The sequence below is a fragment of the Schistocerca cancellata genome, chromosome 4 (assembly GCF_023864275.1).
Source record: "Schistocerca cancellata isolate TAMUIC-IGC-003103 chromosome 4, iqSchCanc2.1, whole genome shotgun sequence".
Lineage (NCBI taxonomy): Eukaryota > Metazoa > Arthropoda > Insecta > Orthoptera > Acrididae > Schistocerca > Schistocerca cancellata.
The window spans coordinates 50,344,169-50,369,649 of record NC_064629.1 but is presented as its reverse complement, the minus strand read 5'-3'; the positions used below and the strand labels follow the sequence as shown (position 1 = coordinate 50,369,649).

Genomic DNA, 25,481 nt, shown 5'->3' with positions numbered 1-25,481 from the left:
AAGCTCTCAGTGAGAAGGCCTTGTAGAGTGAGGTGGCACAGTGGTTAGCACACTGGATTCACTTTCGGGAGGATGACAGTTCGAACCCGCATACGGCCACATTGATTTAGGTTTTTCCATGATTTCCCTAAATCGTTTCAAGCCAATGCCAGGATGGTTCCTTTGAAAGTACTTCCTTCCCCACCTTTCACCAATCTGATGTATCAATGACCTAGCTGTTTAGTAACCAACCAACCAGAAAGCCTTCTTCTGAAGCGCGCGCGCGCCCACACCTCTTGCACATGACCATTGTCCTTGGCTTCTGGAGCCATATGGTGTGTGTGTGTGTGTGTGTGTGTGTGTGTGTGTGTGTGTGTGTGTGTGTGTGTGTGAAAAGAGATAAACTTGGGAACAACTGCAAGGATTTTGATATAGTTTTCACTAATAGTGATTAAAGAGAAATGGTTGCGTAAATGTTTGTTTTCTGGGGTGTGTGAGAGAAGAGGGAGAGTCCAGCGCAGAACGAAGCACAAATGAAAAATAGTGTGGTCTAAAATCTTGTGGGAAAAGAAATAAAATCTCAAGGAAAGAAGTATTTCTTTGAGTGTATTGGAGACAAAAATTCAGACAATAATGGATTTCTGTATATAACTGGTAGTTTGTCACTTTCCTTCTATTAATACAAACACAGTTTGCTAGCCTTGGTGCAAGAATGTGCTGTGGTTGTCTTGGACATACTTCCTGCTTGATGAAATTGTAGAATAGTTAAAAGTATTGCTATAGTAGTGTGGTGTCTGAAGTTCTTACTTTCATGTAAGACTCTGTACTACCAATAAATATCCATGGTACAAAATCAGTTTGTCAATGAATTTAAACAGAAGATATTTTAGTCTGGGTAGATACAGAGATTGGACAAAATATGGCAAGATAAAAAGCACAATACATTACCATGCTTAATACAGTGTAGGAAGGCTGGTAGCAGTAAAAAAAAACTTCTAGGATCTCGAAATAAATAAAAACAGGTCCTCAGTGGTTTTCAAGGCAATATCACACCGTTCTTGTAGCAAAATATTTGCAAGTTACAGTAATGCTGATGGATGGCCAGGTGAGATGAGAGAATTCGTCCTTGTGTTAACAGTGTGACTAGTTGTTAAGACAGGGACCCTGTTGTCGAGGACCAAAATGTCACCATTGGGAACAAACATTGTAGCATGGATGGAGCTGATAGTCATATAATCCTTAGCAGTAATGCAACCTCACATAGTAACCATGGTGGCCATGGAATACAATAATATGGCAGCACAAATAACAAAACTTCCATGTTTCATTCCTGGTATGTAAATTCAGCCAGAAATTGGAAACAGTTTCAAACAAGACTCGTCCAAAAGAGTTATATTCTCGCATTACTCCGTAGTCCAGGATTTATGGCTTTGGCACCACGCATTTGCATCACTGATGTAGTTCTGGAATTCCAGCTTGCTGTAATTTGCTGCTTTTGTAGCTGCCTAACTGGCATTTTGGTGCTGACTGCGTTTGCAAGTGAGACAGTAAGCTCTGCAGTGACTTTTGCTGCTATTGTCCAGTTATTTTTCTTCACCGTCCTCTTCATTGACAGCCTCCAGGTTGCCCAACATACACTTTACTACATGTTGTGACTTAGTGGAGGATGTTTCTATACTTTCCCTATATGCATTGTAAATCTTAGAAATAGTGCCCCCTTGAAACACCAAACACGTCAGATATGTTGGTTATGGAGGAGCCCACCATAAAAGCACCAACAATTTGCCCATGTTAGACTTGACTTAGCTCAGACATAATGCACTCAAGACTAAACAGAACATTGTTCTGAACACGACTTTAAGTGTATTAATTACATTGCAAAGGTGCCATTTGTGGACAAATAAAGCAATGTAGTATGCAGACTTGGCTACATCTTCATTTATGTTCAGGTGTGCATTTTTTGCAGGCCTATCTAGATTTTTTCTCCAATGCCTGTACTGTTACTTCATTGCACACTTTAAACATAAAGTACAGTCAATATAAGGTTTTCTAGAGCTGTCTGATTGAAAGTGCCAGTAAAGTCAGAGCTAAGAACCTAAAAAATTTAATGGCTGTATAATTTGTGTGAATGTGGTGGTGCAAAACATCACATGGCATATGAGCTAAAACCCTTATTTGCCAGGAAATTTAGTGGAATATTAACCACTCATTACATAATGGAAGTGTTTGGCGGTAGATGTGTGTGGCTGGGTTACTGATGGGTAAACATTGGCCTACGGATCTAAAAGTTCAGGGTTCAGTCTTTACTTTGGTCTTGTTTGGATACTTACTGCTTCTTTCACATGTTAAAACTTTGACACATGAAAAATGACAAGGTGTGTTGAGGTTCAGAGTGCCCATTCAATTGCAGATTTCCTTGAAACTGGCTAGGAGGTTGTCAGTAAAAGAAATATCTCCTCCATCATGGCCATGCTGAGTTAGGTGACAAAAACTTCAAATCAGCTTTAAGGTCAAAGATGTTTCTGTTAATTACAAAAATAAGTAGTGACTCTGAATGCCTGCTATATGCTTTGGGATAGTCACTAAGATTGATTATGCAGCAGTTCACTTGTCTTTATGGCAGCAACTTAGATATACTAAACTAGTTAAGGAAAATAAGAAATCAGATTGCTTTTACTTAACTTTATTACTTCTATGTTATCTACATTTTATAGTATAGCTTTGCACTGCCAGTGGTGCTTGAGGTCTGCAGTTGAATCTCTACTCTTCTCCTCAGTTCTGTCCCAAATTGTTCGGGTTAGTATAAGGGGCAGTCAAATGAAAATGACAGAGGAATAAAAGTGAGTAAACTGGTAATAAACAGTTTCAAAAGTTATCACTATAACTGTTAACACATTTTTCAGTGACACACTTGGTGGTCAGTGCCTTCATGGAAAGATGTTTGTGGTTTCCTACGGAACTATGATTGAACCAAGGTAAGCACTCTTTGTCCAAAGTAAATCATGGCCATGGACCTTTCTTCATGGCTTCAGAATATGGAAATCACCATGAGATTTCCATCAATCTGTTTGAAGCACTGAAGAGACATTTGTGACTGTCAACGTGCTTCAGACAAACAGATGCATGCCTGGCTACAATTGTGGTTCCACTGGGAACTGCAAAATTTTTCCAGGAAGACATGAACTATCTCATCTCACAGTGGATAAATATAGTAAGTTAAGGTGATTACCTTATTTCTAAAGTTTACATACTTTCTCCATCTGTGACATTTTCATTTGCCAGCCCCTCATACATACTTTCATGTAATTGTGTAGTTCAGCACTGTGCAAAATGGATATGGACTGTACTTCGTGTGTGTGTGTGTGTGTGTGTGTGTGTGTGTGTGTGTGTGACAGAACAGGAATTAGCTCCACTCTGGAGGCTACTTGATAGTGCATTGTCTAGTCAACAGCTGTGGCATGTCTGGTGCCTCTGGAAAACGAGATGATGCTAAACTTCCAGATAAACCAGTTATCACCAAAGGATGAGTAAAAATCTAGGGCGAGTTTGTAAAACTCTGGGTGCAACAAATGTAATTTTTTTCCTACTCAGTCTTTCAACTGGTTTGAGGTGACCCACCATAAATTCTTCACCTATGCCAACCTCTTCATCTCAGTGTAGCACTTATAACAAACCTACTCATTTATTTACTGGATGTATTCCAGTATCTGCCTCCTACAGTTTTTACCCTCTACAGCTCCATAGTACCACGGATGTTATTCCTTGATCTTAAAAGCTGTCATATTATCTGGTTCCTTCTGCTTGACAATGTTTTCCAAATATTCCTTTCCTCTTCAGTTCTGTGCAGAACCACCTCGTTTCATACCTTATCAGCCCACCTAATTTTCAATATTTGTTTGTAGCACTACATTGCAAATTCTGTGATTCTTACTTGTTCTGATTTTCTGTCGGTTTCACTACCGTGTAATGCTGTGCCTTGCTCTGTCCATCATGGGTTTTTCACTGGCTATGTACCAGAATTCCATAACTTCCTGTACTTCGTGATCACCAATACTGAAAAGTTTCTCACTGCTCTCATTGCTATTGCTTCCCATTACTTCCATTGTCCTTTTATATACTGTCACTGTTCTGTACTCATTGCTGTTAATTTCCTTCAGCAGATCATGCAGTTCTTCCTCAGTTTCACTGAGGATACCAATGTCATGACTGAATCGTATAGATATCCATTAATCTAGAATTTAAGGTCCACTCCTGAACCTTCCCTTTTTTATTTTCAATCATTGCTTCTTTGGAGTATAGATTGAACAGTAGAGGCTGAAGACTACATCCCTGCCTTACACCCCTTCTAATCTGAGCACTTTGTTCTTGGTCTTCCACACTTTTTTCCCTCTTGGCTCAAGTACATCTTCTACAGTAAGTATCTCCCTATAGTTTACCCCTATTTTCCACAGAATAGAAGAGGGGGGAAAAACTGGCACCATTTGATGTTGAATACCTATGGCCATCAAATCCTATGAACGTGTCTTGATTTTTCTGTAGTCTTACTTCCATTATTGACCATAATGTCAGAATTGTCTTTGTTGCCTTTACCTTCTGCAAAGCCAAACTGATCATTATCTAAAATATCCTAAATTTTCTTCTGTCCTTCTGTATATTACTCTTGTCAGCAGCTTCAATGTATAAGCTGTTACACTGACACTGCAATAATTCTCACACTTGTCAGCTCTTTCAGTCTTAGGAATTGTATGGTGGATGATTTTCTGAAAGTCATCTGGTATTTCACCAGACTCGTACAATCTACACATCAAGGTGAAGTCGTTTTGATGCTGCTTTCCCCAATAATTTTAGAAATTCTGATGAAATTTTGTTAATCCCTCCTGCTGTATTTGATCTTAAGTCTTCCAAAGCTCTTCTAAATTCAGTTTCTAATACTGAATCCTGTATCTCTTATAACTCTACTCCTCTCTCACATCAAATCTTCCCCCTCATAGAGGCCTTCAGTGTACTCTCTCCACCTATCAGCTCTCTCCTCTGCAGTTAATAGTGGAATTCCCATTGCACTCTGTTTCATGAAAGGTTGGTTTGACTCTTCTATAGGCTGAGTTTGTCTTTCTGACAATCATATCTCTTTAGATTCCTTCCCATTTTTCATGCAGCAATTTCACCTTAGCTTCCCTGCACTTCCTAACTGTTTCATTCTTCAGTGACTTGTATTTCTGTATTACAGTACTTCCCTGAACGTTTTTGTACTTTTTTCATCAATAGACTGAAGTTAACTTCTTTGTGTATATGTTTTTCTTTGCAACTTCTGTTATTGCAGCCCTGTGAAATCCTGCTCTCGTTCATAGAATGGCACTTTGCTTTTGGAGACCACTCCTGATGCTCAAGCACAAAAACTGCTTGTTGCCTCTCTTCTCCAGTTACCCTGTTCGTGTTGAGGCCCATAGAACTTCGAATTCTTCATGTGGTGTAATTTACACCAGGCTGCTAGACAGTCTAACAGAGGCTGAAATCCGAGCTTACCTCTATGATCAAGGTGTCATTGCCGTCAATCGTGTAATAAGAGGTAGATTCCTCCTTAGTTCCCACCCACACTCTCTTTCTCTCCTTTGATAGAGTGATACTTCTGTCCATGCTCAAAGCAGGCTATGAAATTAACTGTCCAGCCGTACGTTCTGAACCTGATGTGCTGCTACCAGTGTCATAGTTTCAACCACACTAGAACGTCGTGTTGACACCCAGCCAAATGTCACCTGTGCTAGGGATGCAAGAAGGTGATTGTCAACCTCCTCCCTGCTGCATAAACTGCAATGGTGGCCATTCCTCTTTCTCTGGGGATTGTCCCATGTATCCTGATGAGCAGGCTGTTAGAGGTCCAGGTAAAGGAAAAGGTGCCTTACCCAGTCGCTTCGAAGTTACTAGCTAGTCGCAAACCCTGCATTCTCCCGTCTTCTACCTATAGTTCTGTTCTTGTTACCCCTTGCTCCATGAAGAAAATGGCCACACAGACATGACCTAAAATTCAGCACTGAGGTTGTGAAATCTTCCAGTGTCAAGGTTGCATCGCTGTCCTCCCCATCCAGCTGTGCAACAAGCTGTCAAACTCGTGCCTCAAGGGGCACAGCCACCAGCTAGACAAGCCTCAGGGCAGAGAGAGTACTCCTGCGACTTCTTCCTCCGTCCCTCCAGTCAAACACCACCCGAGTCTTCCTCTAACTGGAAGGGCTTGAAGTACACCAAAGGCAAACAGTCTTCTCCTTTGCCAACTCAAAGATCCTCTTTGAGGGTGTCACCACGTCGTACCCTAGCCCGGCCAGCTTCTGTATTGCTGGTGTGCACCACCAACAGTTTTTCAGCGTTGGGACTCCAGACTGATTACACAAGCACACTTACGCTTCTGTGGACCCCATGGAGCAGAATCCTTCTCCTTTTGTGCCTTGTAGTAGTGACTCTACACCATCTGTCCCACAGCGGTCGCTGAGTTGATAACCCTACATCTGTTCCTCATCATGACTGTCCTCCAATGGAATGTCCAGGCCTTCGGTCCCACAAAGAGGATTTACAGCTGCTTTTAGCATCGCAGCAGCCCCTTGTACTTTGCCTTCAGAAAATGAAATTATGCTCTCACGACTGCTTTGATCTTTCACATTACATCCTGATTTGTTTTGACCTTCCCCCTGAGGTCGGCATTCCATCCCATGGGTGTGTCATGCTGCTCACATGGGATGACATCCATAGTCAACCCATCTCCCTGATCACCAGTCTTCAAGCTGTTGCAGTTCGCCTTTTCTTCCCCGCCTGTCTTTTTTCCCTCTGTACCATTTATGTCCTTCCGTCATTTGCTGTCACCAGGGCAGCCTTCCTTCAGCTTATTGGGCAGATACCTCCCCCATTTTTGCTACTTGGTGACTTTAATGTGCATAATCTCTTTTGGGGTTATCCCAGGACCTGCTGGAGAGGTGCCCTCTTGGCTGACCACCTTAACCAACTTAACCTATCCTGCCTGAACACTGGAGCACGCACTTTCCTTTCTGACTCCTCACACACCTATTCCCATTTGGACCTATCCTTTTGCACTGCCCATCTTGCCCATCATCTTGAGTGATCCATTTTTTCTGACACCTACTTGAGCTACCATTTCCCGTGTGCTCTCTGTTTGCGGACTCCTACTCCATCCGTGTGCATGCCTAAGTGGCAGCTTACTAAGGCTGACTGGCAGCTTTTCTTGTCCCTGGTGACCTTCGAAGAACAACATTTACCCAGTTGTGGTGACCAGGTGGACTGTCTCACCAACGTTCTACTTACTGCTGCAGAACATTCCATTCCTCGCATTTCTTCTTTACATCGTGTCCCTGTCCCTCGGTGGACTGAGGCATGCCGTGATGCCATTCGGGCACAGAGACGTGCTCTCTGTGTTTCTAACAGTCATCCTATGGTGGCATTCATTAAAAACAGATGTGTACAAAGTGTCATCGCATTCTTTGGGATAGTGAACGAGCTAGCTGGATTTCATTCACTAGTTCTTTTAACAGTTCCACCCCTCACCCTTGTCATGTGGGCCAACCTCCAATGGCTCTCTGCTACCAAGATCGATTCCACAATTTCTGGCCTGACAGTAGCAGACGATGTTATCGTGGACCGTATTGCTCTCTCTCACCTTGGGCCCCAATTTTGTGGAAGTTTCAAGCTCTTCCCACTGTCACCCTGCCTTCCTCCATCGGAAACCAGTGGAGGTGGCTTGGGCGATACCCTTCTCTTCTCCAAATGGTAAGTGCTACAATGCTGCTTTTACTAAGAGGGAGCTCAATCATGCTCTCAGTTCATCCCGATCCTCTGCACCAGGGCCAGATGCCGTCCACATCCAGATGTTGCAGCACCTTTCTCTTGCAGGCAAACACTTTCTGCTTAACACATACAATCGCATCTGGGCAGAGGGCACATTACCTGTATGCTGGTGTGAAGCCACCGTCATACCCATACCTAAGCCCAGTAAGGACAAAAACCTTCCCCCTAGCTACCGCCCCATCTCTCTTACCAGCTGCGTTTGTAAGGTGATGGAACTCGATTCGTGCCTGGCTGGTATGGTGACTAGTATCACAATTTATTGATGAATGCACAGTGTGGGTTTAGAGTGAGACATTCTACAGTTGACCATCTCATTACTTTGTCCACTGTACTAGTTGTTATATATCTCGTTTCTTCGATAATTGAAAAATTGTGGAATCTTACGCGGTATATTGTGGTAGGACTACTCTCGCCACATGTTTTTGAATGAGAATAATACAAGTAGTTCCAGCACAATTTCAGCAAGACTTGTTTATTAGTAGCTGCTGAAAGATTACACACTGCAGATCTCGTTTGTCTAGGGTTCTCAAAGTTTAGTCTGCAAAATAATCATTCCAACAAGCATGGCCTGGGTTTCCTTCTTGTTTGAAATAAACACTACCGGGTCTGAAATACTTTCTGCTAAAAATTATATTTATTTGTACTTTTTGTTTAGTAACTACACCATTTTCACTATGAACATTGATACTCTAAATGCGTTATACTGCACTGATCACATAAACACGTCCCTCTCCCTGCAATACTGACAAAGAAGTGGTGGGCAAGCCAACATGTGCCTGGAAGTTGCAGACATTCCTGCATTCTGGATTCTTTGGTCTACTGACCGTAATAAACTCCAAAGATACATATAAATAAATAAATATATATAAATATACAGCATTTAACATCTTAAACGAGTCCATTATTTATCATAAAATAAAATATTCATAATTAAATAAATTAAACACATTTTCTGGCAACATAATGAAATTGCCTTAACTCTTAACTGTCGTAGATAAAGTTTCTCTCATGTGAAAAGTACGATTCCCATAGTAAATTACATTACAGCATCCATGTCATGAATGGTTTTCTGTGGAGATTCCAGACTGTGGCCATGTTTTTTGATTTGGAGAAGGTCTAAGACACCTGCTGGAGAACTGGTATCCTCCGAACACTTTACACGTGGGGCTTCTGTGGTTGCCTGTCCTGTTTCCTTCCGGCATTTTAAAAAATAGTGTGTTCAGGGTGCGTGTGTGTTCTGCCTTGTCAGGCACCTTTATGCAGGGAAATTGTGTGCCATCCAGAGTGTACTCCCCTTTGCTATTTCCATTAACTCTATCATGGCCTGTCTCCCATCGAGCAACTCCGGCTCCCTTTTGGTTGACGATTTTGCTATCTATTGCAGTTCACCAGACCTGTCTCACTGAGTGGTGTTTTCAGTAGTGTCCTGATCATCTTTCCTTGTGGAGCATTGACTATGGTTTTCAATTTTCTACTGACAACTGTCTGTATTAATTTCTGACAATGCAAATGGTTTCTCCCATCATCTTTACATCTTGGGCCTGTTGCCCTCCTGTTCGTTGAAACTACGAAATTCCTGGGGCTAATGCTGGATAGGAAACGCTTGGTCCTTTCCTGTCTCTTAACTGGCAGTTACTCAATGTCCTACGTGTCCTTCCTGGGGGTGCCAATTGAACCACCCTCCTCTGTTTGTACCAGTCCATTGTCTGTTCGAAAGTAGACTATGGGTGCTTTGTTTATGCATGTGCACGCCAATCCATCTTACACCATCTCACAACTAGCCACCATCGTGGCATCAGTTTGGCCACAGGCGCTTCTTACACCAGTCTGGTTGAGTGTCTGTATGCTGAAGCTGCTGAACTACCACTGTCCTACTGCCAGGACTTTCTCCTCAGCAGGTATGCATGCCGTTTGTCTGCCATGTGTGGCCACCCATCCTGTGCCGCCTCCTTCGACGATTACTTTGTCACTATGGGGGTCGTCAGTCTCATGAAACGCGGCTGCTGACGCTGCTGCCAAAGCTGCAGTCCTAGTACCTCAGCCCATGAGTACTTATATTCCCTCTGATGATCTGTGTTGTCATCTGTCAGGTGGTGGTGTCCCTTTGGCATTGCCAATGGTCCTCCCTTCATGGGAATGAGCTCAGACTTACTAAGCATATCTGTTGCTTGGACGACCTCTCGGCCCTCCCGCTGGTTGGTAGTTATTTGAACTTGGCTGCGTATTGGGCACTGCCTTTTTAGCCATTGTCATTTGCTAAGTGGCACTACCCCACCACTTTGTTCACATTGTGCCAAAGTTTTAACTGTTCACCACTTCCTGATGGAATGTCCGCTTTTGACCATTTAAGTTTCTGTTCGGGTTTGTTGTCAGTTATCAGCTGTTTTAGCAAATGACACATGGGCTGCTGACCGCGTCTTACTTTTTATCCGCCAAAGCAATATGGCGAAGGCCATTTAATTTTTAGTTTTGGACCTCCATTTCTGTATGGTGTCTTTTTCAGCCCTTTTTCCACGTGCCTGTGTTTAACTGTCTGTTAGGATTGATGTATAGTCGTTTTTAACTCCTCTGTCTTAAAGTTCTGTGGTTTTGACTTGGGTGCACACGACCTCAGTTGTTTTGTGCCCTAAAATAAAACAAAAAAAATATCCACACAGTATGTGCATACTCTGTTACTGACGAAATCAAAGCTAAGGTGCTAGCATTCTGGATGTGGTGAAGTTACGTACCCTCTTCATTGAGCTCCTGACAACACAAGGGTAACAATGCTGATGCTTGAGGTGCTAGCCCACTGCCCCCCCCTCCCCATGCATGCTAAGGAGTACATGCCCATTTTTCTGTCGCATCAGTATTCCTGGCGATGTCCATTGTGAGGGACGTTATTTGCTGCAGCTGGATGACACCCACAGGGAGAGCCCATAATCGGAGTTGGTGGCATTAGGGTGGACATTTTGCACATGAAAAACAATAAATTACTTAAAAAAATGGCTAGTTTGTCCCAGCAGTCTTCAGACGGGAACTGAAACTTATGTATGGAAAATTATAACCCTGTGGTTTTCCTTACCCTGGCTACCCCATTGGAAGAGGGACCATGCAGACATCTGGGAGTGAAACAGTATAAAATATTTAGTATGTACTTTAATTGATAGGGATACTCTTATCACAATAAAATAATTTTCTGTGGAACATATTGAAGATAAATTTCAAGCAGTTTAGTCATAGGGAGAAATGCAAAATGTATATGTTCGTCAGTCCTCAGCTGCACAATCTACAGGTCTTTCAGGCATGTGAATATCTGGCTGACATACCACTTCACCACTCTAGACTTCAAATATTGTCCAAGGAATCATCTTTGATGGAGAACTAGCAATCCAAAGAGGCAATGAGCTATGGGATAATCTTCAGTGGCAAGACACACTTTGCCCGTCACGTCCAAAAAGGTACAAAGGATAATAGAGTAGATACGGTGCCTTTATATTAACCTTGGAAGGTAATGTCCACCCAGAAAATTAATCATGATCTACAGGTATGGCATGAGATGGTATGACTCACAACCTGTGAGGTTCTTAGATTGCTTGCACTTAAGTCGTACGTCATCCCACTGCCCAGTGGGACCAAAATGTGGCAACTGTGGATGATCACTCCATGAAAGAAGCCCTCTGAATTACAACTTTTTGCTTGCGTGCATGCGTGTCCACCAATTAGGCGGAACACAATCTTCCTAGTCACCAGTTTGCCCAGTCTTCTAGAGAAACAAAATACAGGAATATAAATTTACTGATCGCCTATCGCATACTGAGGTATGTAAAAAAAAAATACGAATGGCTACATCCTGTTCATATGACGTCCAATTATGCAAAAGTCGCAGTTATCACTCCCACCGCCTCACCTTTAAGTGTCTCCCATTGCCCTCCCCTTGCTGTTCTCACTTCAGTCGTGGGAACCACTACCCACACGACTAGAGCAGCAGCTACTTCTTGTGGCACCTACCTGTGACAGGGATCCTCCTTCATAGAACCCACAGATTAGACTCGACGCCAGCCTATGGCTAAAGGAACTGTGACCTGTGGGGTCACAGGGCTACCCACTCTTCATCTGTCCCCAAGCTTGTCACACATAGGCTCTTGAAAGAATGCTGCCCACAACAGATAAGGCTGCCCTGGTGACCAGAGAGGTGAGGTGCCCCCCCCTCCCCCCCCCCCCCCCCCCCTTCCCAAATTGTTGCAAAGATGGGTCCCAGTGCTCTGTGATTATTGTCCATTGTGTTGCTGTGCTGACCCTGAGGGGCCATGTGGAAGGTTCTGTACATAGGTTCACACTGATTTGGTCAGTGGATTGATTCCACTTTGTACCATTTGGGAAGCAATAGTGGTGTGAGTAAAAAGCACATCAACAATCACCATTTGCAACATTTACATACATCGAGGCAGGCCACTGACTTACCATGAGTTGACCAACTTAATCCACCACCTACTTCCTGCCCTCAACTGAGGTATTTCAATGCACACCACCCCCCTGTGGGGAGTACCACTTCATCTGATAGGGGCCTTCTGATTGGCAATCTTCATAGTGACCATGATCTGTCTCCTAAGTGATAATGCTCCTACCTACTTCAGTGCCACCTGTGGTACCTTTTCAACTGTTGGTCTGAACACCTCTTCTCCCAGTCTCAAGGCTTCACTGTATTTCACTATACATGATCATTTGTGACAATTAGAACTTGCCAGTGATCGTGTCACTTCCTTGCCACTACTATACAGATGGACCTCCACAATGGGAGCTTCGAAGAGCTAACTGGCAGTTGTATGCCTCTGCTATTACCTTCGCCCTCTGTCACATTGCATCATTGTGCTTATGCAAAAGTCTGCTACAATCACCCATGCTGCTGGAACTGCTATTCCCTTTTCTATAGGTCTGCTCCACTATCAGAGAGTGCCATGGCAGAACGGACATTATAGCTTTCAGTAACAGCAAAGAGCCCTGCAGTTCAAATTAACATCATTCCCAGACCAACCTCATCACTTGGTAAGCAACTTACGCTCAGGCTAGCTGTCTAATTAAATGCAGTAAGGAATGTTAAGAGTGCTATGTCTCCTCCCTGTGTATGTATGCTACTTCCTTCCAGGTGTGGGCCAAGTACTGTACATAGCCTTATGGGATGTCAGCGATGAATAACTACTTGAGTCTGGTCCTTCAGAGTGGTCTTTGTGCTGATGGGTTGGCTGTTTCTGGCCACTGAGTCATCCTCTTTGACAGCATGGGCATGCTCTTCTTATCTGGTTACCTTTCTACTGCAGAAATGATTAGTTGGTCAACCCCCCTGTTTCACTGCTGGCCCCCCCCCCCCCCCCCCACACACACACAGTGGACTCTCACAATGCACCTTTGACTTACTGGGAGCTGCCTCAAGCTTTTGCCTGATCTTGTGATGTGGCCCCAGGCCCTGATCAGATTCCTAATCAGATTATCCAATATCTGAATGTTACACAAAGGCTACATCTATTCAGGGTCTTCCACTGTGTTTGGCTTGCTGTATTCCTTCCGCAGTGAAAAAACCCAGTGTGTCTAGAGCTGCCAACTGATTAGTGTCACCAAAATGCTGTGCAGGTTGCTTGAAAAGGTCTGTAGATTATGGTGGGTCCTAGAGTCTAAATACCTTCTGTCATCCTTTCAGTGTTGTTTCTGGGAGGGAACAATCTGCAGCTGACATCTGGTCTGGTTGGAAACGGCAATAAAACAGGCTTTTTCTAACCACACACAAAATAGCAAGCTATTCTGATGTACATAAGTCACACAACACTGTCACTATCATATTTCATTCACCTTCTATGTCTGGGGCTTGTGAGGCCTGCTACCGATTATTTTTCAGTTTTTACCCTACTGATTGTTCTGGGTTGGTCAGCACTTCATTCTGCTCACCATGGATCAAAAGAGAACAGCTTTCTGCAGGGCTGTATGTTGCCAGTCATCAGTATCAGTGGGCTGGTAGCTTCTGTTGGGCCACTGGTCACTCCTGCACTGTATGTTGAAGAAAGTACGGCTTCCACTCAGTAACCTTTGTTGAAAGCAAACTCCAAGGCACCATCAGACAGGCCTCAACATGGATGCTCTCCTTTGGTTTCTAATTCCCTTATGGAAAAGTACAGGACATGCATTTCTGTTGTACTGCAGTGTGTCCTGATCCAGGCCTCTACTTGTGTAGACAGCTTTTGGAATTCGTTGCTTAGTCCAATTTGTTGGGGCCACTTCCTTCATAAAAAGCTGTAAGCTGTCCCATATTAGTCAACTAAAGACTAGTTGCGTGCAGAAGCTAAACACTCCTTGCATCCTTGCCCAATGGGGTGTGGATCATGCTACTCTTATCTGTATTTACTGGCCCTTGCTCTTGTCCTAACTAGACTAGGTGCCAGGTTTATGGCTAAATATGTGCATATTTTTTAACACTCATTATTCCAAACCTGACAGCTGCATGTTATACCATTCTGTAACCACCTGGTTACTTCTGCCATTTCCTTCACACTCTCAATGAGATTTACTCACCGATGCTGTCTGCAGTCCTGAACAGTTTTAAATATCCTTCCCCCAGCCTCTAACTTATCCTTCTTGAGCTGTTGCAAGCTATGTGGTACATCCATTGCCTAGGGCATTTGCCACCATAACTGTTGGTTCAGATTCTTGTCATACCCATGAAAACATGTCCTACAAACCTTCTCACCTGGTTCCTCATCTCCCACACATGAAAGGTTAGTCTTAGTGTCCATCAAAATCCTGTTGCCTGGTGAAAAGCACTCTGCTTTCCAACCACTGATCCTGCATTGCTCCCACTCCACCCTAGGTGAAGAGGTGGAACATTGCTATGACTGAGATTCCCTTCAGCCCTCTATAGTGCACAGCAGCCTGGGAACAGGGAGCTGCAATTACTTTCGCTCTCCATTTGACAAGGTCTACTGTGACTTGAAATAATGCTTTCAAACACGTTGATGATAAACTGTTGGCATAAAACTGTTAAAATTGTGGCACACACAATTATTCACCAGACATTTTTGTTGTAAAAAATATAAAATAGTTTCATTCCAGTAACACAATTCCACACTTTAACTAATGCTCAATTGTTCTTACTTCCTTTACTCTGCTCCATAGGAATGGATGCCAATACTTGGGCAGTGAATTTTGAGTGCCCTGGAATGGTCATAGTTGGCAACTGGAGCTTGATATCGACTGGTGCTCTTGTCTGTGTTACTTGGTATGGTCATCGGTATCTTGTAATAAACTTTGTTTTGCCCTTGGGGGCATACAATCTAGGTAACATTTATTGCTGTACCCTATACTGCTATAATTTCCCCTATTTGTTTTTCTGCTAACTCTAGGCATTCTAGGACCCTTGTTTTTTGCCCCTGCACACTGCAGATTTATTTGGTCTGACCATACCAAATGGTGAAGGCATCTTCCTCCCATACACCAACTCAGAATGGGAGGAGGGGGTAGCCCACTTATAAAACTACGAAAGTGTAGTACAGTATGAAAGGTTAGTAAAGGTAGTAATAAAGTATAATATCAGAGTTGTAAGCCACTAAGACATATTAAAAGTTTATATCCCAATCATTATGGTGAGAATTTACATAGTAGCTACCCAGACTACACACAGTACAATAAATATGCTTTGTTCTACCCTTAATATGCAGGTGTAGTGGACTAATCTTAATTTCTGAACCCACAGCAAATGACACCATTTTTTGAAGTCCAACTTGAAATTCGTCACTTGCTCTGTGATTACCGTTAAAGGTACACCAAACTTGAACAACCAGTTGCTGACCATGGCTTGTGCCAGAGTATTTGCTTGCGATAGATGGGGCTATTAATGGTTTAATCGAAACAGTGTCCCACTGGGGTAAAATTAAATGGATCTGGTTTAGCCAGTACTATTACTTCAAAAGGTTTAGCTGCCCCCCCCCCCCCCCCCCCCAAGCAAACTTTCCAATCTTACTTGCTCATGGTTAGTGTCCATTTGTGCACACTGTACCCTGTTTTCCATGTATTGGTCTAAAGTCTAAATCTTCCATCCTGATCTTACACTAGTACCCTTCCACTACCTTCCAGTTCATTGCTTTAAAATTTCCATGCCCAGATTGCACATTATCATGTTTTTCCTTCAGCACTGCTTCCTTGAGCTTCGCTGATACTATCCCATTTAGCTCAAACGTAGGTGATTTACTAGGCTGAACTGTGTTTACATCATGTATGGTTTGTAGTTGGCATCAGCAGCGTGTGCTGTCTGCCACTCTACAATGCTGTAACATACTGCCTGCAATGCTGTTACCTCCCTGTTCAAAATGTGATTGTTTCTGTGTGTTTCTGTGCTTATTGCCTGCACTTCTTTCTTGGTGCAATGCAAAAGTTAATAACCAAACTCGCTCAGTTTCTATGCCTACATTGAGAGACTGCTAGATGAATCCTTTAACCCTAATAAGCAGTTTAGAGCTACATGATGGATTACCACCTTGAATTTCTTTCCATACAAATAGCATCAAAAGTATGTAATTTCATATGTCAAACTGAGCATTTATTTTTCTGTTGTGGAGTACAATTTGTGTCCACCCATACCATTCTTACCTCATTGAGGCTGTTGACATTGCTTTGGACATGCCCCAACCGTTCACACTTAAAACATCTTAAATTAGCAGAAAATACGTCTCGCTTATCGCAAGCTTCTATTGCTGCGTCAATCTCTTCAGATTTTAGTCAACCTAACAGCAGCATACACGTTTTTTTGGGGTATCTGTCCAAACCCTCCTAGACCTAATGGGTGACTTGCCCCTCAGAAAGGTATGTTCAGCTTCTTGGAGAATAATCATATTTGACTCATCACTGTCACCCAGTTTGTACATGTGCACATTTTCGGTATCCTGTCCACAAAACTTTCCCCGTTTCACTATGTCTCTTTGTAAAACCACTTTATTGTTTGCAGAAAAGCCTGGTGCCCTTTTTTTTTTTATCATTTCAGGTCGTCTTGTTTCAGCTGGTTAATTGTCTGTGTGTTCCTCAACCCCTCTGTATGTCTGACAAATGTTGGTGCCTCCCTTACCAACTACAATTTTGTTACTTGCAGTAATTGATCATCTAACAAACCTTGATGCTACAGGTGTGTAAGCAGTGGTGGGAAGCAGAAAACTTAAGCTTTCGCTGGGCATGGGCACCTGTCAGTGGCAAGTCTGGATTTTGTAGGTTGGAAGCAATTGATTGAACCCATTACACTATCAGGTGCATGTGGTGGAAGACAGTCCTTGCCACTGTAAACTGTGGTATTTCTTTAATCCTTCGGCTGTTATGGTTATATGCACACATCCTGCTATGCCATTGCCCTGGTGGTGTGGTTGTCTGCATGCACCACTTGGGTTTCCCTGCAGTGTTATGGACATCTGAATGCACCCTGAACTACCACCACCTCACTCTTGCAGACAACTAACTTCCATATGATCATGAACAAAAAGTTTGAAGTATTCATCATACAACATATGTGCCTCACTGAATATCATCATTTGCAAAAAAAGAACCTTTTCATATCTTCAATCATTTAAGATATGATATAACCACAATTCGTGATGCACAAGGATGTGAATAGGTGTCGTGCATGACTGGATATAAAATCCAGTAACTTGAGAATGAAATGAGATCCCCTTCTACTCACAGTTTTAAATAAAATCACTGCAATGTATGAGCTAAAATCAGCCATGCACAAAGTTTATGCAATGTGATTTTTTACCTCTGAAAAATCTTTTCAATTTTGTGCAGCATTTTACTTAATTTGATGCACTGCAGTGGCTATAGCATGTAACAAAAAGAAATTCTGTCCTTTATCAAGTAAAGCTATCAGTCTGTAAGATGACCAAAAATCAAATTTTTTTTCAACTGATAGTTTCCGAAAAAGTGTATGATACGTATTTCATATTGGCTGGAGTGCCCTCTCTCAGCACAGGCATCAGCATCTGATGAGCAGTACAACCATAACAGAAGCTGACTCAGCACATAATACGAAGAGCACATGTGTAGTTGTGAAAGGGTTAAGTAAAAACAGCAATGCTTGTTGCAGGGAATCATCCTGTGTCCCAGTCTCTGCAATTGTGGAAAGTTTTTTCCCAGTACACAACCAGGTATAACACACTACCAATCAATAATAGCTGATGCTCTTGCAATTATAATAAATTAACTTACAAGGGAACCTCCCCATCGCACCCCCTTCAGATTGTCATAAGTTGGCACAGTGGATAGGCCTTGAAAAACTGAACACAGATCAATCGAGAAAACGGGAAGAAGTTGTGTGGAACTATGAAAAATAATCAAAATATACCAACTGAGTAGTCAATGTGCAAGATAAGCAACATTAAGGACAATGTGAGCTCAGGAGCGCCGTGGTCGTGTGGTTAGCATGAGCAGCTGCGGAACGACAGGTCCTTGGTTCAAGTCTTCCATCGAATGAAAAACTGTAATTTATTTTATTTAATTTATGATAATCACATCCACAAGAAAACCTAAATCGGGCAAGGTAGAAGAATCTTTTTACCCATTCGCCAAGTGTACAAGTTAGGTGGGTCGACAACATATTCCTGTCATGTGACGAATATGCTGTCACCAGTGTCGTATAGAATATATCAGACGTGTTTTCCTGTGGAGGAATCGGTTGACCTATGACCTCGCGATCGAATGTTTTCGGTTCCCATTGGAGAGGCATGTCCTTTTGTCTACTAATTGCACGGTTTTGCGGTGCGGTCGCAAAACACCGACACTAAACTTATTACAGTGAACAGATACGTCAATGAACGAACGGACAGATCGTAACTTTGTGAAAATATTATTTTCACTCGAGGTAAGGCTTGAACCAAGGACCTCTCATTTGGCAGCTGCTCATGCTAACCACGGGACCACGGCACTCCTGAGTTAACGCTATCCATGATGTTGCCTGTCTTGCGCATGGACTACTCAGTTTGTATATTTTATTTTTTTCATAGTTCCACACAACTTCTTCCTGTTTTCTCGATTGATCTGTGTTCAGTTTTTCAAGGCCTATCCACTGTGCCAACTTATAACTAAATCTGAGGGGGGTGCGATGGGGAGGTTCCCTTTTTAGAAATATGTCCTGTGCGCTATCTCAACTTGGTACATTGCCTAGCCATATGCCCATTTCAGTAAAAAATCTGAGACATACTCGGCGCAAGATGCAGTGTACCATATAAAACTAAATTGGGAACACTTTGCTATTTGCAAATACTACTATCTGGTATTGCCACGACATAGTGACACATCAACTGATATTAATGGTTCCACTTTGTGCAATCACATTTCCACGAATCTTCTGCCTATACACCCATCTTCTGTACTTCGGTGTGCAGAAACAATTCACTCACCTCATTGACACTGAGCTGCGACTGTGCCAGCATGCTGCTTGGAGGTAGTCTTCCTATTACCTGAAGTGGCCTGGGGTGAAGAGCCGTTTATATGTGTGGGTGGATTGTGGTGGCGAGTCTTCATGTGGATGCAGACTGTTGGTAGCTCAGGTAAAAATATTAGATAGCTAAAAAATTCTGTTGAGAAACATAATACACGCATTGTTTTGTGCTGCAATGGCCTTTTACCCTGTAATGTGCGGTGTGGTTGACTCTCAGTGAGCTGTGATGGCCAGCTGTCAGCTGAGAAGACGGCCATGATGTCTAAGCCAGGAATGCTGATGCCCATAAGCTCACTCGTCAGCGTGTGCACAAATTACGTATGGTGTGGCTGGTCACAGAAGCCTTATGGAGTATTCGCAGGGTGACAGCCTCCAGGATTGGAATTCACACTTGCAAAAAAAAGTCGCATGGCACCAGGACATGTGCACCCAGGTAGTAGGATAAGCAGGAGTACCATCACGGCAAAAGTGAAGTAAGCCTAGAGGCAGACCACCACTAGGAAGGCACAAAGTCGAGCGTGGGTGACAACATGCTAGATGATACTGTGGGGAGGGTTGGAGACCCAAATTTCTAGTGACTGACGGCTTACCCGTATCTACCTGGTGTCCGGCATAGTCGTCAATGTAGGTAGGTGCTGCCAGACAGCGGATACCTCTGCTAGAACTGACAGCTATTTATACTATTCAGAAGCTTGCTCATTGTGCTGATTTACTGCTACCAGCAATGTGCGGAGTTACAGACTGTGACTAAGCAGTGTAAAACAGCTTGGCTTGTCCTGAAAGAGCCCCGTCTTCTGCTGCATTGACAGGATTGTGGTGCTCAGTCTGTCCCACGTTGCAGTTCTCAAACAGCCATCTTGATGCAACAGACGTGTGCAACAGATATGCTGACACATTGGTGCACACCAGCTGATGATGATTTAAACTGCTGTGGTGGAACTGGTATTTTCCTCAGCATGTACTTTCTGGTGTTGCCCCCTTGCGTTTTTCTACGCTATTAGTGCATTAATGTTTGTGAATGGGCGCTAATGACCTTAGTAATTGAGTGCCCTAAAAAAAAAAGTGCAACCCAATAACCACCAGAAACTGCACTTTAATAGTCCTATCTGTTATAACTGAATGTAGTGACAACTGCTGTGGTCAGTGCTGCTAGCAGACTTGCTCGCTACTGTGGGAGGCTGCCATGCATGTTTCCTGCCCAATAACATGGTGATCTGCACCTGTGTGTTCTGTAGCAAAAATGGCAGTGGCAAAAAAAACTAGTTCAGATTTGATGAGGGGTGAGGTGCACATGGTGTGTTGCTTGTGTATGCTGAGGGCTGTGGCCTGCCATATCCTCCCATGGAGACAAGAGGTGGTGTTCTCCAGCCTCTCTGGCAGGCATTGTAGTAAACATTTGGGGAGCAGCAGCCTCTGATACTGTGCACTACCTGCCAGCTTGCTCAGGTTCACCTCTTGTTACTGAGAGGATGATTTGATGCATCTCTGACAAGCAAGTCACCATATGAGCCACAGAAGCGGATTTAGGATATTGGGTCTGGTGAAGGTAAGAAAGTGTCACAAAAATCGACAACATCCTGTTGCTGTTGCCAGTTTCTTCCCTGTGGTAAAATTGTCCCAAATGTTGCATCTTGTAGGGAGAGCTGCTAAATGAGATCACTTTCTAGTAACTCGCGCTTTTCATAATTGGGCAGGTTCATCATCGTGTCGCTAACCTCACTGGTGGATTGGCTTCCTAGTAGGGCTTCTACATGTCCATATTTGATGGACTGTTTTGTTATTCTGGTGGTGATGAAATGATTTCAATGCATGTGTCACTTTGGTTCAGACAATCCCTCCAGAGAGCTGGTGCTTCAAATGTTATGCAGTTCACTTGCAGTGCTGGGACATTCCCAAGAGGGGAGGGGGATAGTGATATCTGTAACCCTTGAAATATGAAAAGTGAAAGGGTATGGGAGTTGGATGATTTGGTAAAGAGAAGATTGGGGGGGGGGGGGGGGGGTGCAAGGAAAGAAGTGAGCATGGAGCTGTGCAGTAGTTTGGAGTAGTTAGTGGAGGAGAGAGAGAGAGAGAGAGAGAGAGAGAGAGAGAGAGAGAGAGAGAGAGAGAGAGAGAGAGAGAGAGAGAGAGATAGGATGAGGAGAATGCCAAGGGAGTGAGGGAATGCTTGAAAGGCACTACGCACCTACGCAAATTGGTGAATTTGGTTTTGGGGCAGAGGGAGGACATATAGCACAGAAATTGACAGTAAGTGGAATCAACTCGAAGTTCATAGTGCCATGTTCGGTCAGTGGGCAGTGAACCTTGTCTTTGGCCACAGTATTTGAGTTGCCATTCATCCAAGTGAACAGTTGATATGACTGTGCTGTATAAGCAGGGGACCTCCTTTCAATGGCATATGATTTACCTATGACAGGAATAAAGTAAAATATGCTCTGCAAGTTCACAGAGTGGATCTTTCACATTAGTCTTTCGTAAGAGTATGACAGCATTGTGAGAACACCATAAGTGTAAACAAACTTGTCAACTTGGCAATTCTGTAGTGACTTTCATATTTATAGTATTATATATTGCTTCTCCAATCTTGGTGCAATTGTTTTCACGTATAGTTCAGGAGATACCATGACGTGAAGATATCGTAAATTCATTACTGTGCAAAATATACGTGTTAAAATTGAAGCTTAAGAACCAACAACCTTGTCAATTTTGTAGGCTGATTGTTCCTGATTTACAGAAGGTACTTAAATTTCCATAGTTGAATAGTTACACCCATTTTTTTTATATCCTGTCATGTTTCTAAAATGTTTTGATGTGATTGAAGCCCACAATTTTCTGAAGCTGTTGATACTAATTTCCCATATTTTGATTTTAAGGAAAATAATCAAAATTTAAACTTCAGTCAAATAAATTAATGGGCATTCTTAGTTATGTGGAATATAGGTTAAGATAAGAGTAGCGTCACCTGTTTTTTGAAAATAGGATGATACAAATAAATTATTATATGAAATAGTCAGTCTGAGATCTGATCTGGTTACTTCATAATGTTCTCTTCTGTGTCATATTGATTTATCATTTTCTCAAAATCGACACAAAACCATAAATTCATTTTGTGTGTGTGTGTGTGTGTGTGTGTGTGTGTGTGTGTGTGTGTGTGTGTGTGTGTGTGTGTTTTTTCTGTGTTTGCATTTTCAATTGACACCCCTAATATGCCATATTCCAGTGCACCATCACTGTGTAGATTGGCAGCTTTGTTTTCAGTGTTAAATGAACAGAGAAGTTGTCAGGGTAAGGATCAAAACAATTCAAGTTAACAAAGTATCATCACATTTTACATATGCCTTTTAGTTGTTTCTATGAAAATTTCCTAGAATTCTGAAAATCTTTTTGGAGCTTCATTCATAAAAGCTCTCTAAAAGATACTGTTTCATCATAGAGCCCAACATTTAACAGACTAATTTAGAGAAACAGCTAGGAGAACATCAGAGGTGAGAATAGATTTATTACTCTCATAACATACATGCTACTCATTGGATCAGGCTACAGCAGACATGTCAGAAAGTAGTGTTACAATTCACTTACGTGAAAATATAGCTGTGATTTAGGTAGTATAAACTTCAGTTATTTGGTATTTAAACTACAATGTTCAAACATTTTTTAGATTTGCTCTATTATTGTGGCTTTTTAAATAGTTTCTCTCCCTTTGTTATTAGCTCTTTAGATACTATAAATTTGTCAAAAGTATAAAGTGGAACTTCTTTCATCACTTTTGGTGGAATACCAAAACAATGCAGAAATGCTGGCCTATTTTTAAGAGGTATTATTAGTTTATTTTGGGCTATCTGTTTGATTATGATTGGGAGTAAAATGTTCTTCACAACTTGCCGATAAGTTCACAGCATTGCAAAACTGTGCCCTTTTCTCTTAGGAAATGAGTTGATGAAAAATTTCGTGCTGATTTGTAAGCATTTTATGGCTTATGAATGTTGTAGATATGTAGAAGGGTAAGTGCATGTCATAGATTAGACTACTTGCAGAAACCAAAAGTAAGGCATGCATTTAAACAGAAACAAATTGTTCTTTCTGGGATGAATATTTTTAAAAAGGAAATGAGTGCAGAGAATATTCAGACAACTGTGTTGGATGTAAATGGTATGAGAGAGAGAACTTCAGTATTGTGTGCTCAACTTCAGTTCCTAGCAAAGGTATAGTATCTGTAAATTTTATTTGTGGAGAAAAGAGCAGCTTTCGCATTTCGCATTGTTAAATTGTTTCAGCAAATCGTAAAGGCATCAGATGACCTTCTGCAGTTGAGTGGAAATCCATTTGCAGACATATTCTCAGCAACACCACAGCCAGTGTCTGTTCCAGCTGGGAAGACTTCAACGGACATTTGGTTATCAAATGGTAAGCAAAGAGACATTGAATTTGAAATTTGATTATATTGAAAGAGCACAAATCACTTTCATGTAAATAGTGACTTACAGCAAAACGTGACCTTTTGTTGTACTTGGGTGATGGGTGAATGAAAACTCTTCTTGTGCAGGGTTCCAAATAAACCTCTTAAGCAGTTATCGGTGAATTTTCTGCACCTTACATTTATTGATCTTGATAGATGTTCATAAAATTCTAGTAGAATGATTTTTGGAGTTTGGCGAAGATAGGGAATTGAACCAGAATGATTCCTTCAGAGAGAATAAAACTGAAGTTGGAACTAGTCAGTAACTTAGTGACAAAATATCCTGCAATCCTTCTCCCCCCCCCCCCCCTCTCTCTCTCTCTCTCTCTCTCTCTCTCTCTCTCTCTCTCCCCCCCCCCCCCTCCCCCCTCTGACTCCATGATTTTTGTGAAAATCAAATGGGCAGGTTAAGTCATGGCTGGCAACTAAAAGTTGTTTCAAAGATAAGTATATAAATTATTGGATTATGAAACTGGTGGAATACTGATACCTCAACCTTTTTTTTTTTTAAGGTTTCAAGCCTACACCAGTGTCCAGCACAAACGCATTTGTGTCTGACCAGAACTTCACATCAGTTTTTGGAGGTGGTGAGGCAACAGGTAAGTTACTAAGTAAAAACTTGACATTCTGAAGGCTTAATGGTTTCAATGGAGAAAAGATTTACTTTGGAATGCTCTTTCCACTGTGGAAGTGTTCATGACTGAAGTTTGCCAACAGTTGCAAAAGCAAAAAACATCGGTAAATTCTGATTTAGTGCTTTGGGAGGAGTTTGGGCAAAGATGTTAGGAAAGTAGGGGGAGGGGTAGAGGGAGGGACAAAACTCCAAAAGTTTAGTAGATTTGAAATCCCAATAGCTGTTACATGCTATGTGGTAGTAATTATTCCTCTTAGTTTCATTGTGTATGGTGTCAGTATGTTGCGTTGCATGGTGATTCGGTGGGTAAGTGCTAGAAAAAAAATTCAGATGTTAAGTTTTCAATCTCTAGGCAGTCACTGGTTCTTCTGTCATTTATTGCTTCTTCTACCTCTGGCAATGATTCTTTAGTGTGAAAAAGGCCAAGCTGCAGTATGTTTAGAGTCCATTCAACTGTAGGTCATCTGACAGGGTAAGTTTCCAAGAAGTCAGAAGACCATACGAGCATAACACATGCAATAAGAATATGCCAGGGGGAGAAGCAAACCAATGTGATTTGTTGGCAGAACATTTAGAAAATGCAACAGGTCTGCTAAGGAAACAGGCTCCATTAAATTTGTCAGGCAACTTCAGGAGTATTGCTGCATGATGAGAGATCTGTCAGATAGGACATCAGAAAAGTCCAAAGGGCAGTTCATTTTTATTATGAAATAAGGGATAGAGTGCTATGGATATGATATGAAAACTGGGGTTGCAATCATTAAAAAAGTGTTCCATTGCCACAGTAGGTTTGTATGAAATTCTAACCCCAACTTTCTCCTCTGAATGTAAAAGTATTTTGTTGGTGCCCACCTATATAGTGAGAAATGATCTTCATAACCAGAGAAATCGGAGCTCACATGGAAAGATGTAGGTGGATATAAGCTTTCAGCACATGTAAGTAAAGACACTATGGACAGAGGAGGAGTTGCCATATATGTTAAAATCTGTCAGTGTGAAAAATTTGGAAACTAAAAAATTTTGTGTAGAGCAGCATATAGAAGCATGTGCATGTGAGCTTAATCCAAATAATGGCACTTCCATAATTGTAGCTGTATACAGGTCCCCATTGGGACTTTTTCAAGTAC

At 42.2% G+C, this 25,481-nt stretch overlaps 1 protein-coding gene across 8 annotated transcripts in view; it reads left to right on the top strand.

Annotated features, from left to right (window-relative positions):
• Window positions 1–25,481, top strand: part of LOC126183193 (phosphatidylinositol-binding clathrin assembly protein LAP) — a 179,313-nt gene that overhangs the window by 131,791 nt on the left and 22,041 nt on the right. For all 8 annotated transcript variants that reach the window (XM_049924937.1, XM_049924940.1, XM_049924939.1 and 5 more), the window contains exons 11-12: window positions 23,539–23,668; window positions 24,233–24,319. In XM_049924937.1, the coding sequence (XP_049780894.1) occupies window positions 23,539–23,668; window positions 24,233–24,319 (217 nt within the window). The remainder of the gene's footprint in view (window positions 1–23,538; window positions 23,669–24,232; window positions 24,320–25,481) is intronic.